The 13,526-nt window shown below is 54.0% G+C and overlaps 1 protein-coding gene across 1 annotated transcript in view; it reads right to left on the bottom strand.

Annotated features, from left to right (window-relative positions):
• The window catches only part of Alx4 (ALX homeobox 4), a 41,350-nt gene extending 28,474 nt beyond the window's left edge, over positions 1 to 12,876 (bottom strand). Inside the window, exon 1 of the mRNA XM_013029988.1 lies at positions 12,304 to 12,876. Coding sequence (XP_012885442.1) covers positions 12,304 to 12,772 — 469 coding nt within the window. The 5' untranslated portion in view covers positions 12,773 to 12,876. The remainder of the gene's footprint in view (positions 1 to 12,303) is intronic.
• Positions 12,877 to 13,526: the final 650 nt, after the last annotated feature.

Genomic DNA, 13,526 nt, shown 5'->3' with positions numbered 1-13,526 from the left:
CTACCGAAAGGCTAAGTGGCGGTTCTGGAGCTTGGGTCTATGGCTTGGCTTCCCATCCCTGTCACTCACTCTGGTTCCTGGAAAATCAATGTGCTCTTGAGTTGAATCCCTGTGGCTGGTCTATCTCAAGCCTGGAGGGGAGAAGACGGACAGGGTGACCCACGAGTGGCCCCTGCGCTCTGTGATCTAGACTTCACATAAGAAGGCCATGCTGGAGACAGACAGATGGACCAGTGCCACGGAAAAGAAGCCCCAGAAGGAAACTGTAAATATAGTCCATTGTTCTCAACAAGGGTCTCCAGACCACCCAGAGGAAAAGACAATGTTGTCCACACATGGTGCTGGGGAAACTGCAGGTCCACGTGTAGGGAGAAGAAGCCCGACCCTAAGCTTATGTCATACTCGAAACTTAACTCAAAATGGATCAAAGATCTAAACCCAGGAGCCCAAACGATGAAGCTGGGGGTGGGGGCAGGAAAAAACAAGGGGATCTTTGCATTTTTGTTGTTGTTGGTCATGGGGCCAACTCTGGGGCCTGGGCGCTGTCCCTCAACGCTTCAGCTCAAGGTTAGTGCTTTATCACTTGAGCCACAGCCCCACTTCCCGCTTTTTCTTCTTATGTGGAATTGAACCCAGGGCCTCATGCACTGAAGGCAAGCACTCTACCACTGAGCCACCTTCCCAACCCACAAGAGGATCTTTGTAACATTGGCATTACCAGTGATTTCTCTTGGCTGTTACACCAACAGCAAAGCAGCAGAGGGAAAATTGAGAAATAAAAATTTTAAATGTGTGTACATCCAAGGATACCAATTACAGGATGAGAGAACACAGGATATTTGACATAATGATATTGACTTATGATTTTACTTATGGTATATGATATGTATGAATCAAATATCCAATAAGAGACTATCATCCAAAATAGATAAACAATTCCTAATTCAGCATAGATAAGCACACTTATAATCCCAGTATTTAGGAGGTTGATCCTGAGTTCAAGGTCAGCCTGAAAATATGTAGTCTAAGAAAATACCAGTCAATCATCAATCAACCCACCAACTAATTAATCAAACAAACAAGACAGAATTGCTCAGGGCTGGACATATAGCCAAGGAAAAAAATGCTTGCCTAGCACATGCAAGGCCATGGGTTCCATCTCCAGCACTGGGGAGAAAAAGAATTCCTTCAGTTCAACAAAAAGACAAGTGACTAGAGTTAATAAAGGGCAAAAGTGTTGAACTTCAGAGAAGTTACACCATTGGCCCAGAAGAGACAGAAATGATGAGACACTAACGGATAAAATATTACACAATTCCACTTAAAAAATGAAGTAGGAAAACTCACAGAGACAGAACGGAGAGCCAGAGGAGAGGCTGGGAGATGTCATCCATAGGTACAGTTCATTTTGAATGATTAAAAAAAAATTTCTGGACGCTGGTGGTTTATACTTGTAATTCTAGGCTGAGATCTGAAAACTATGGTTTTAATTCAGCCCAGGCAGACAAATTTGAGAGACTCATGTGCTAACTAACATCAAAAAACTGGAAGTGGAGGTGTGGCTCAAGGGGTAGGGTGCCAATCTTGAGTGAAAAAAGCTCAAGGAGTGTGCCCAGGCCCTGAGTTCAAGCCCCAGTACTGGCACACACACATACACGTTCTGTACATAGACAGAGGTGATGGTTGTGGGTGTTGTTGTGGGTTGTGGCTGTACTTGATGCTTCGGGACTATATACTTAAAATGGAATTTTATACTATGCATGTTTTACCACAATGCAATGTTCACCCCTAATTAAAATGAAGTGTTTGAAGTTAGCAGCACAAGAACCCCCTGCAGCCTGGGTTTGCATCTGCTGTGCTCAGAGCATCTGTCTAGTGGCTCCCCAAGCCTGAACCTTTGGCAGAAAACAAGCCCCGTCCACCAGTTCTCCTGCCCATCCTCCTCAAGCCTCACCTTATAGCATCCACCACGTCCCCAACGAATGCCACATGCTGGCTGTATGCATTTTTCCAACCTAAGGCTGTGGTTCATGCTATTTCCTGTCTGGAGGGCTATTTCCGGTTCCTTCAGCTGATGAACTTCCAGTCAGCCTCCAAGGCCCACTTCAGATGTCCTTACTCAGGAAGCCCCAGACCACTGGCACCGCACTAAGGATTCTCACCCAGCCCATGTGGCTTATTCCAGTGAGGGTGCCAGCACCACAGGGCAGGAGTCAGCTTCATTAGGCCCTGCCTGCCAAGGACTGGGCCTGCAGGCCCTGCTGTGCAAAAAGACGCTTTTCTCAGAGCACTGCCCACAGCCATGCTGGTATCCAGCAAGCAAGGAGGGAGCCCTTCCATGGTTCTGCCCACGCCATCCCCTGAAAGGGCTGGCTCCCACCCCTGAGTGCTGACACCCCCAAGTTTGGGTCTCATTGTATCATGGGTCTCATCTGTCTACAGTTCCGTGTGTGTGTGTGTGTGTGTGTGTGTGTGTGTGTGTGTCTGTCTGTCTGTCTGTCTGTGTCTGTGTCTGTGTGTAAATCTCCATTTACAAATGAGGGGACTCTTCACTGAAAAGGTCAGAGAGTTGGCAAAGGCCAGAGTTCCTTAGTCCAAGGCAGCAGAACACCAGAGCCTGCATACCCGTGATGTATGTTCCTTGCATTGGATGTGCCAAATGGGGACATGATGCCTATTGCAAAAGTCCTGCAATGAGGCTCAGCTCCCTGATGCCCACAGGTTGTAGGTGCTGGGAGCTGGAGCCAGGGGTGTGGGAAGAGAGCCCAGGCTCTTGAACAGGCAACATAGCAGAGGTTAGGGTTGCATCCCAGCTGGCGTAGAGGGCTGCATCCCTTGAGTGTGTATGTGTCAGGGGAGGGGGGGGGGTCAGTGTCTCAAGATCCTGGGGGGAGGGAAGAAAAGGTTGGGGTTCCAAGGGAGAACCACAGCAGTTCTCAGGTGGGAACAGGGGCCCAAGAAATGGAACTGCATCAAGAAGGAGCAGGAACATTCTGCAGGCAAGGCATGAAGTGAGGATGGGGAGGGTACCCACATGACTAGAGCTAGTTCTGGAGGGAAGCAGTGGCCAGACACCAGGCCTATGCCATTGGAGGTAAAGCTAGGTAAAAGCAGGTCAGGGGCAAGGAGCTCCTCCAACTGTCAGAATCGAAAAGTACTAAGGCTGGTTCAAAACAGGGCCAACTGAGAGCACCCTGCCCCCAGCCCCGCAAGACTCCCAGCAGAGAAGACAATCATTTTCTACCAGGGTGTAAGAGAATTGCATGTCAGATTGTCACCCCATGTTTCCATTTGGAGGACAGAAGGGAGGGTGGAAAGATTTACAGGGCATCTAGAATGCTCACATCCCACATGATTCATTCATTCACTCCTCAGCAAGTGTTTACTGAGACTTACTGCACATCCAGGGCCTGCTCTAGGTTCTGGAAACAATATGGAAGAATATAGCATGTCATGCAGCTCTCATCGAGGAGTGGTACTGTTTCCAAATTGCTTGGTTCTCCAGATGCTGCACCCATATTGGCCAGTGGCACACCCAGTAACCCCCCATGCCAGTCATAAGGACACTGTGCTAGGCCTGGCACCCTTGAAAAGGGTTCACAGATGGGGAGATCTCTTGGGTCCCCAGAAACCTGAGCTACAGAGTCACTCCTGGGCTTGTCTTTCCTGTCCCCATGTGAGCTCCCTCCCCTGAAGGCCAAGGCCATGGAGGTGCAGTTGTCCCAGCTCAGCACAGGAGGGGAGCCGCGCAAACATGTCCATGTGGCCGAATGTGTGGGATGATGATACCTCAGGGAGGTTCCTACATCCCCCATCCCTATCCTGAAACAAGTCAGGAGACCGGAGTTCAGCTTAGAGATAGAGCACTTGCCTAGCAAGCTAGGTCCTGGCACTACAAAACAAACAAAACTTGCACTACCACTGTTTGCACTTTCCGGACACTTTCAGGAGGGGTGAGACCACCTTCTCATCCCCTTCACTTCCCTCATATGCAGGACAGGCTCAAAGAGTCCTCCCCCTAATCCCCACAAACCAAGCCGCTGAGTGGCACTGGAGAGGAATGCTAAAGGCCATGCCTATTTCAATGGAAAAACCAAGACTTGCACCCAGGGCTCCCGATCTTTAGAGAAATCTTGGGGAGCCATAAATAAGTGAAACCAGCCGTCTCAGGACCCTCCTGGGTGAAGGTGAACATTCTAGCTATCTCTTCTAACATGGGGTGACTCCCCACCATAACCCTGTGTGTCTGGAGGGACCAAGGAGCCTGATAGGACAGTCATCTTTGAGAGGAAGAAGCTGGTCACATGGCCTTGGACAACCCCTGCCTGATGGATTTCAGGCCCTTAGGAAAGAAAGTCAAACCTAGGGATGTCACATGTAAGACAGGACCCCAAAACCCCACAGGGACTCTCCACACGCTCTCTGCTCCCCTTAAATCCCCTGGAGCTCATAGTGGGATCTGCTCACTTCTCAGGAGACAGAAAAGGGACTGAAGGCTACAGCTGCCTTATTGAGTACTGTGTGGTGGGTTGCATGGAGGAGACTGACTAGATTTTCCCAAACTCCTTCTGTTCCTGCTCTCTCATGGCCTAGCTGTGAGATTCAAAGTCCTCAGGCCTTAGTTTGTTCATCCTTTAAATGGGCTTTAAGGTGTATATAAAGACTGTGTGAAACTGGCTTTGCTCTCCTCTCATTCTCCTCTCTCTCTCTCTCTCTCTGTGTAAATATTGGGGCTTGAACTAAAATGAGTGGCTTTTTTACTCAGGGCTGATGCTCTACCACTTGAGCGATACTTCTGGCTTTTTGCTGGTTAATTGGACATAAGACTTTCATAGGCTCTTCTTTCTAGGCTGGCTTTGAACTGTGATGCACAGAGTAGCTAGGATTACGGGCATGAGCCACCAGCACCCAATTAAGACTGGCTTCTCTTTTGCAACAAGCCACATAGGACATAAGGGACAATTCCAAGCTAGAAAATAGGGGACAAGCCTTCACTGCAGTGCAGGTAGTCTGCATAGGGGGGTGGGGGTGGGAGGGTTGCTGAAGACTGGCCACAGAGAAACTGAATCAGCCTTCCTGGAGAGTTGCAACCAGCTGGAAGGCCCCAGGTATGAGAGACACACAGATGCCCTGGGGTACAACTCTGAGAGGCTCTGCTGAGAGGCATATTGAACCATATGTAGGGGGTCCCTTCAGAAACATGCCTATAATGCAGGTGGCTCATATACTGGGGTACACAGATTAAAGTCCTGGGGAACACTTACATCCTTCACACAACTCAACACCTACAATCATAACCTGTAATCCTTGGGCAGGGGTATGCTGACCCAGAGAGTATGCACAATTCATGTTCTTCTCTCTCACCTGCACACACAAACTCATAAATTGACGCTGATCTGACTCACTCATCCATCAGCCAGATATACTGGAATAGGCCCATAACTGCACTGAACCAGGTTGGAGGCAACTCTCCAAACAGCAACCCTTCCATCAGCTTCCTAGCCAAGGCAGCTCAATATATAATCTTCAAAGCTGATGCACTTCGCACAAGAAGTGTGTGCTCAGTTTATTCATCTAGGGGAGCCCCAGCCTATGAAGAGGTGCCAAATGAAGAAGGGGTTAGAAAAGGCACAAGGAAAGTGTGGGCAGGCGCATCTGGGAGCCCGCGCACGGACTTCACCCCCCACATACGCTCCCAGGGAGCAAGGAATCACAGGAGGCTCACACCTCTTTAAGCTTAAGCTGAGTCACAAGCCCAGAACCTGCATTCAAACCCACCTCCGAACCCCTCAGCCTTCTTTGCTCTCTTGGGGCTGTAGCCCCTCTCCAAATCTCTTTCTGCTCCCAAGGACAGAAGCCTTTTCTGCCCAAGCTGATCATAATTTCTTCCAGACAAAAATATGTGTGGGAACATGGAGAGAGGAAAATGAGGATGAAGGTGAGCCCAGACAGGGGTCAATGGAGACATCCCAAGAGGGCCTACACCCCGCTTTCAAAGGACTTCTGCAAGGCAATGCAGGGAATTGAGAATGGCAGAAACTTGGATCTCGGCTCCGACTCTGCTCCCTGTACCCCAAACGCCGAGCTGTGGAGGCAGCCCAAACAGTTGCAGTTCCCAACCGGTCCACAACCTGGAGATCTGGTTAGTCCTAGCCCTAGGAGCATGCAAGCAACTAGCAGTCCACTCGGAACTAGCAGTCCACTCGGAACAGGGTTGCACAGTCCAGTCCTGTGGAAGTAAATGGGGCCGACATCCATGCTCCACGACCCCCCCACCCCGTTCAGGATAGCAACCCCCTCCAAAGAATGGGCTCCCTCTGGGTGCCCAATGCGCAGGGCACAGCCAGCCGCACCACACAACCCTTTAGCGCACGGTCCATTGCATGGAGAGTTAGGTCACCTCTTAGTCTCATCTGGTATCTCCAAGTGACCCTCCCTTCTTGTCCAAAAGGGCACCCCTGTACCAGGTCCCAGTATCAGTGAGCTTGCTAACTGCCTCTCAAGTCAGAAACCGAAAGCCTGACCCAGCCCAGCCACTTGGCTCCTAGGAACCTCTCTTTTGCCGGACTCTCTTCCTCCGAGCCTCAATTCCTTTACTATTTCTCCCTCTCCCCCTTGGTGCTGGTGAATGCTGGTGGGTTAAAGAGGGTCTTCACTAGGGTGGCAGATGTGCCAGGTAGAGGGTGTGGGAGAGTCTAGCGCAGACGTGAGGAGGCCCACAGCACTTTTCTGGACACCGTGGATTTTTGTTCGCCTTTCTGAGGAGCCCCTTCCTGGCTGCTCAGGAGTTTCAGCCCTGGGGCTACCTGGCACCTCGGAAGCAGGTGACGTGATGGGGCGGGCCGCTTGAAGAGAGGGTATCCCTCATAAACACAGCTGTACAGGCGCATGGGGCTGCACCTCTGGGGCATAGTCGCCCGAGGCCACCAGTCACAGATTCCCCCAGAAGAGCCTGGGAGGGTTTGCTGGCCGGAGTGAAATTCCCTCCTCCTCTTGCCCGTCCGCCCCCCCCCCGCCCCCGGCCCAAAGGCGTGTGTGGAAGAAAGGCCTCTTCTTGCTTGTCTAATGGTACCCAACGCCCCGCCGGAGCAGCCGATGGCGCGTGGAGCCATTAGCTTCCGCTCTGGATCTGCAGCTAGATCGAGAGGATCGAGAGGATCGAGAGGATCGAGCACTCCGGGTTCCCAGATCTAGCGGCTCTCCGAGCTCCCTTAGCAAGCCGGGCGCTGGAACCGGACGGCGGCAGCGCGCACGTGGTCAGGTGGCGCCCAGCAAGGCGAGGCGGGCCGGGGACCGAGCGGCGCCCTCCCTGCCCCACCCAGACGGGGTCTGCGCCCGAGTTCGTGGGGCTTTCTGCGCAGGGGGGTCTTCGGGGCTGAGCTCTGAGGCTGGTAGGGGGTTCTCGATCCCTTCAACTTTCCGCATCAGGCTTTCACCCTCAATCCCGCCTAGATAGCTTCGGCTGGGAAGGACCGGGAAGCGCTGGGCAGCGCTGCTGGGCTCGGCCTCCCGGCTACCGCATTCCACGCTCGCGCCCGCAGAGCCTTCGGGGTTTAGGGCGGAGGGAAGCCTCCTCCTCTCTCGGCCTTCTGTCTTCAGATCCCAGGGGTTAGCCGGAGAACCCGAACCCGAACCCGGGTGCGGGTCCTGCGCACCGGCCGCACACCTTCTCCCCCCCATCTCAGCCGCCGCCGCAGCTAAGGCCGCTCGCTCGCTCTCTTCGGCTCTCTTCCCTCCCCTCTCCCCCCTTTTCCAATTTTAAGGCGATCTTCCCAAACAAGGCCGGGCGAAGCTTCCCCCATAAAGGAGAATGAAAGGTAACGTCCGCAAAAGGGCGCCCAGCGGGTCCACCCAACCGAAGCCCTTGGAGAACTTTGGCGAGGTTCTACTTAGGATGTGTAACGTAGGTTCCACCCACAGAGCGTGTCATAATCTCTAGCTCGGGCTCCGATGGCTCCGGGGGTCCCCACCTTCACCTCCAGGTTCTTGGAATCTAGTGCGGGTTGTGACATGGGCTTAGAACCCATACCGCGCACGCCGTCCGGAGTGGGAAGGCTTCGACCTCGAGGCGCAAAACCCATCCCCGCACTCCAAACGTTCCCTGAAAGCACCTTAAAACCATTTGCTATAAATATGTATATATATATATATATATCCCCAAGTTTCATGTCGATTTTTTAAAACAAATCTTGAACCAGCTTCTACTAGTGTAGGTTACACACGTTCCGAATAATTCTTTCATTTGAGAGTTTTCTTTCCTCAATTACCTTTAATATGTAAATTAAAATAAAGAAGACTCGAGCAAGCCTGCTGATTGAAAATAATCTCCACTTTAAATCCAAGCCTTTACGTACTGATTGAAAATAATCTCGACTTTTAATCCAAGCCTTTACTATAACGTGCATTAAAGTAGAGAAAATTCGTAGGAGTCGATTGATTTCAAATCATCTAGACTTCTGATCCAAGCTTTCTGTTTTTCTACTTAAAAAGCGTTATGGGTGTTGGCCAGATTGTTAGGGGCAAGCTGGTGGCTAAGGAAATTAAGAAAATTAAACATTAAAAAAAAGCATCTCCCCCCTAAAATTGGCCGTGACGTCTCTGCCTTGGAGCACCTACACTTCTGTGCCCAGGTTCGAGAGTTTCCTTTTCGCACCCACAATCACACGAGGGCTCATACTGTGTGTCCCCCAAATCTCCGGTTCTCTTTTATTTTTATTTTCGGGGGCGGGGATCTCTTTTATGCAAAATAATATCGATGATAAAGTCCCCGTTCTTAGACTAAATTCCAGACCCCGGAGGAGCGTACACATTTCGTGGTGTATGGATCCTATTGAGGTAGAGGAAAAATATCCTTAACATTGAACATTGCGTCTAATTCGAAAAATCAGGATGCGCCCCTCGGTGGCAGCGGCATCGGAGGGGTTCTGGCCAGGCTGGGTCTCCCCAGCCCCGGGCGCCGAGCCCGCTGCGCCGGTGCGGGTGGGGTGGGATGGGAGGTGGCTCTCGGTTTCCCACGAAAACCTGCGTGCACCGAACCGAAAGTGAAAGAGGAGATGGGGGATTCCCTCCTCCCCGCAGCTGCCCCGCACCGCGCACCCCCCTCCTCGAGCGAAGCCTAGGATTTGGAGGCGAGGTGTCCCTAGATGGGACAGGGAGGCTTTCCAGCGTCGCTGAGAAACATTGAATCTTCAATTTGGCACAGCTCAGGAGACCCACACACCCACACCCCAAGCGCCGGCAGGGGCTTAGGGAGACTGAAGAGAAGGGTCCAGTTTGGGTAGGAATTCCCCGCACACCACCAGGTAGGGGGCTCTTTTGTAAACAGATGTCTCCCCCCCCCCCGCACTCCTAAAGTCACCTTGAGCTATGAAAACGGAGGCCCAGGATGGGGTAGGAACGTCTGCACCCACCGAGGTTTTCTCTTATCTCTTTGGGCAACCCAGAGAAGACCTGGTCAAAGACTTCCATGAGGGCAGCCCTGGCCCGGCCTCCTGGTCCGCACTTCCCACTGACGTGTGTGTCTGGACACCAGGAGTGGCATAGAAGCTGAAAGGAGCTGGAGCTCAGGCCTTCCAGCCTCCCCTCCAACTGGAGCAGCTCTGAGCCGCAAGGGTTCTCCGGGTCTGAGAGGCCTGTGGTGGGGGTCTGGATGAGCCAAGGCCAGGCCCAGAGCCAAGGCCAAAATCTGGCCTCTGCCTTTTCCCCAACCTCTGGGGAACATCGTAGGATTTTTCTTGAACCCCAGACTACTCAGAATTGTGGCACAGAACTATTGTCAAAGTCCACCTCAGTTTCCCTGCTTGCTGGCAGACTAGAAAAGTAATTCCACAGCCTCAGTCTTGTAAAGTCCAGAGCCTGTCCCTGCCTCTTCGTACCTCAGTTTGTCCATCTTGAACCCAATGAGTCTAAGCCATTCCCTACATGAATCAGAAATCTCCTAGAGGGCAGGTAAACAAACTCTTGTTGAGAAGGGAAAGGAGGGGAATGATTTGTCATTCATTGATCATGTTTTGCCTTGAGCCTCCATTTTAGGCAGCAGACAAGTGGGGGTCCCGCCAGGTCTAGGGGTCTACCTTCCCTTCTAACCTACAGCTTTCTGACTTTGTCCAAGCAGAAACAGGCAGCAAGGAAGGCCCTGCCTTGTGTTCTGAATTGGCCATTCCAAACAGCAGAGAGCTAGGGAAGTGAACTGTGGAGGAAGGAGCTCCCCCTGAGACATTTACGACCCAGTGAGACCTTTCTATTATTGCCCTAATACCAGTGAGGAAATGGGAGTTTAGAGGGGTTACTTGCTCTGGGGTCACACTGGAGGTTAGGGGCAGCCTTAGGTCAAGTGGCTAGCCTTTTCCCTCAGCCCTGATGGCTAAGACAAGTACAAGGATGGGCTAGTTTGGCCAGGAGGACCCAGGAGGTCGGAGGGGGTGCCCAGCCTTTCCCTCTGGCTCTGAAGGCATCTTCGTGACCAGGAACTTTGGGAGCTGGTCCCCCTCTGTCTGTCTGTCTGACTGACTATCTCTCAGCTTCCTCAGAGGCTCACCACAGTTTTGAGTTTCTTTAAAATATGAAAATGCAGCAGCGTGTGGTGCGAGAGAGAAAACACATGAGTCCCTGTTTTTGTGTAATGTACCTCTGAAGTCCCCAAATCTAGGAACGGCTCTCACCTAGGAGCCCAATGTCAGGGCCTGGGCTCCTGAATTTGAACACGGAAGGAGAGGCTGTGTGGAGCTGTGAGTGTTGGCCATCTGAGTGCCTGCCCTCACTCTAGGCTGGAGGTGGGCAGGAAAAGGTAGAGGAAGTGGGAAAAGCCTACCAGATCTTTCCAAACTTACTCTGTAGGTTTGGGAGTGCATAATTTATCTGAGGCCACCTAATTGTGTCTACTTGGACTGTAATCATGTTTTATCACGAAGAAGAGGGATATGTGTAGAACACAAATGTAGACAAATAACTGTATGGCTGTCTAAGTCGTCGTGTGTCTAAGACCACCTATTAGCTCATTCTAAGCTTGCAAACGTGAATGTGAAAAAGTGCATGTAGGCGCCATGGGCTATTTTCCTAAGAATCCTCTGGCCAAGAAGTCCTCCACCGTGTCTCACCCCAGTTTCCAGGCCTGCCCACCATCTCTACTTCCAGCTTAGGCCAGCACAAATCTATCATCCTGTCAAGGATCGGCTCACCTCCCTACGGACCTGCTTTAAGGCCAAGCCCTGGGGATGAAGGGGTGGACGACATTATTGCACCCAGGCGATGTTCCTAACTGGAAGGTTACTCCTCTCCTCTTGGGAGCCCCCAACCCCAACCCCAATTCTGTGGAGGAAGAGAAGGCTTAGGCTTCGGCTCTTGAGTGCTTCTCTCCAAGGTAAATGGTCGCTGAGCTCTAGAGACCCAGGCCTAACGTCCCGCACTCAAGGGGGCTTGGAGGTCATTTAGGCCAACAGCCTCCTTTTCCTTGTGGTCCCAAGACAAGACCCGACCCTTTCCATCTTCCCACAGTCAAGCGACCACAGCTTCCTACTTTCCGGCCCCGGTTCTTCCTAAACTATTGTTCCGAAGCCCGCGGTTCCCAAAGATCGCCCGGGGAAGAAGCTCCCGCAAAGTGTGGCGGGCTGTCGTCCCCTCGGAGAGCCGCGCTTTCCGACTCCTGGAGTTGTCGTGGGGAGCACCCCCAGGCTCTCCCGACCGGCGCTTCTGTGGTTCCCCGACTTCCAGCGCTCGCCCCGCGAGACGCGCGCTCCGAGCGGACTCCGCGCAGGGCTCCGCACCTGCGACCCTCTTTAAACCCAGGAGCCCGGGGGGGCGGGCGGGCGGGCGGGCCGGCAGGCGTGGAGCGAGTCCTCCGCCCGTTCGGGAGCCCCGCGTCCGTCCCGGCGGCGCGCGGCTCGGCGCCTCTTCCCAAGCCGCACGCCGGGAACCAGGACGCAGCCTCCACTTCCAATCGGGCCCCGCGGGGCAGCGTAAAACGGATCGGTTTGGGCAAAGCGCGAAGAGAGACCCAAGGAAAGCAACTTCAGGACAAAGTGTAACCGCCAGAGCGTTCGGGACCCGGGTCGGGGTGGGGTGTGTGTCGGGGGGAACTTCGGAAGGAGATCGGGACGCCCCCCCCCTCCCCGCGACCCCTTCCACATCTCCCATCCTCACTTTCCCTCCCGCAGTCCCCACGGCCGGCCCCGGAGCCTCCTAGCCCGCGATCCCCACTAACTTTCTCAACCCGAGTGGGTTTCAGGGGATGGGGTGGGGTGGGGGGGCTGTCGGAGGCGCGGACCCCCCCCCCATCCGCCCCAGGTGGCCCGCACGCGCACTCACCGTAGCAGGGGACCTGCAAGGCCGCGTTGTGGCCGCTGCTGCCCTCCGGGAGTTTGAGGCTGCCGTCTGGGGGTGTCTTACAGGCGCCCCGCTGCAAGTAGAGATGCGGTTGCGGCGGCGGCGGCGGCGGCGGCTGGGGCTGCGGGGGCGGCGGCGGCGGCTGGGGTTGCGGGGTCGGTGGCTGGGGCTGGAACTTATTAAAGGAGCCCCGCGCCCCGGCGCCGCTCTCGACTAGGGGTGCCGCCAGGTCCTGCTGCCCCGCGCCGCCGCCGTAGCGGGCCCGGCTCTTGGCATCCCCGAATCCCTGGCCTTTGGCTGCGGCCGACAAGAAAGTTGTACCGAACTTGTCGCCCCCGGGAAATCCCCTAAAAGGCGACGAACCCTCCCGGCTCTGCGACACCGGGCTGTAGTAGGCGTCCATGGCAGCTGCGGGCGAGTCGCAGTACGAGACGCAAGTCTCAGCGTTCATGCCGGGCCCGCGCGGGCGACGGGCGGGGGCGCCGGCGAGGGCGCGAGGACGCCACCGCGCGCCTTGGCCCGGAGCTCCGAGAGGGAGGCAGGCGGGAGGCGGTGGCTGCGGGCCTGCCCGCGGTCTCCCCTCCCCTCCCCGCTACGCCTCCCGCTCTCCCCCCTCCTCCCGCCTCTTCTCTCCCCTCTCTGCACCCTTCTGTCTCTTTTCTCTCCTTTCTCCCCTCTTGCCTTTCTCTCCTCTTCTCCTTTCTCCTCTCCTTTTTCTCCTCTCCTCTTCTTCCTCTCCCCTCTCTTCTCTCTCCTTCCTTCTCTCCCCTCTCCCCTCCTCTCTCTGTCTCCTTTCTCTCCTCTCCTCTCTCCTCCCCCTTCTTCTCTCTCTTCTCTCCTTTCCTCTCTCTCCCTCCCCTCTTCTCTTCTCTCTTTTCTCTTCTCTCTCTCCCTCCCCTCTTCTCCCCTCTCTCCACTTCTCTGCTCCCTCCACACAGCTGGTCCAGGGAAAGAACCACGAGCTGTAAAAAGATTCAGATGTTTCGGAAAGTTGACCAGATCTCCCAAACCCTCTTAAGGTTTTCAGACGGAAGGGGAAAAAAAAAGTGATTTCTTTTTCTGACTTGCTCCTTCCTGCTTCCCTCCTTCTCCCTTGCCTCCCTCCTCCCCTTTCCACCCTCCCTGCCCCTCCTTTCCTCTCTTAAGGAGATGCTACTCGCACTAACTGGCAAATGGAAGGGGGGGCGGGACTCAACCCCTGGGGG

The sequence above is a fragment of the Dipodomys ordii genome, unplaced genomic scaffold (genome assembly GCF_000151885.1).
Source record: "Dipodomys ordii isolate 6190 unplaced genomic scaffold, Dord_2.0 Scaffold125, whole genome shotgun sequence".
NCBI lineage: Eukaryota > Metazoa > Chordata > Mammalia > Rodentia > Heteromyidae > Dipodomys > Dipodomys ordii.
This window is presented reverse-complemented; position numbering and strand designations above follow the sequence as displayed.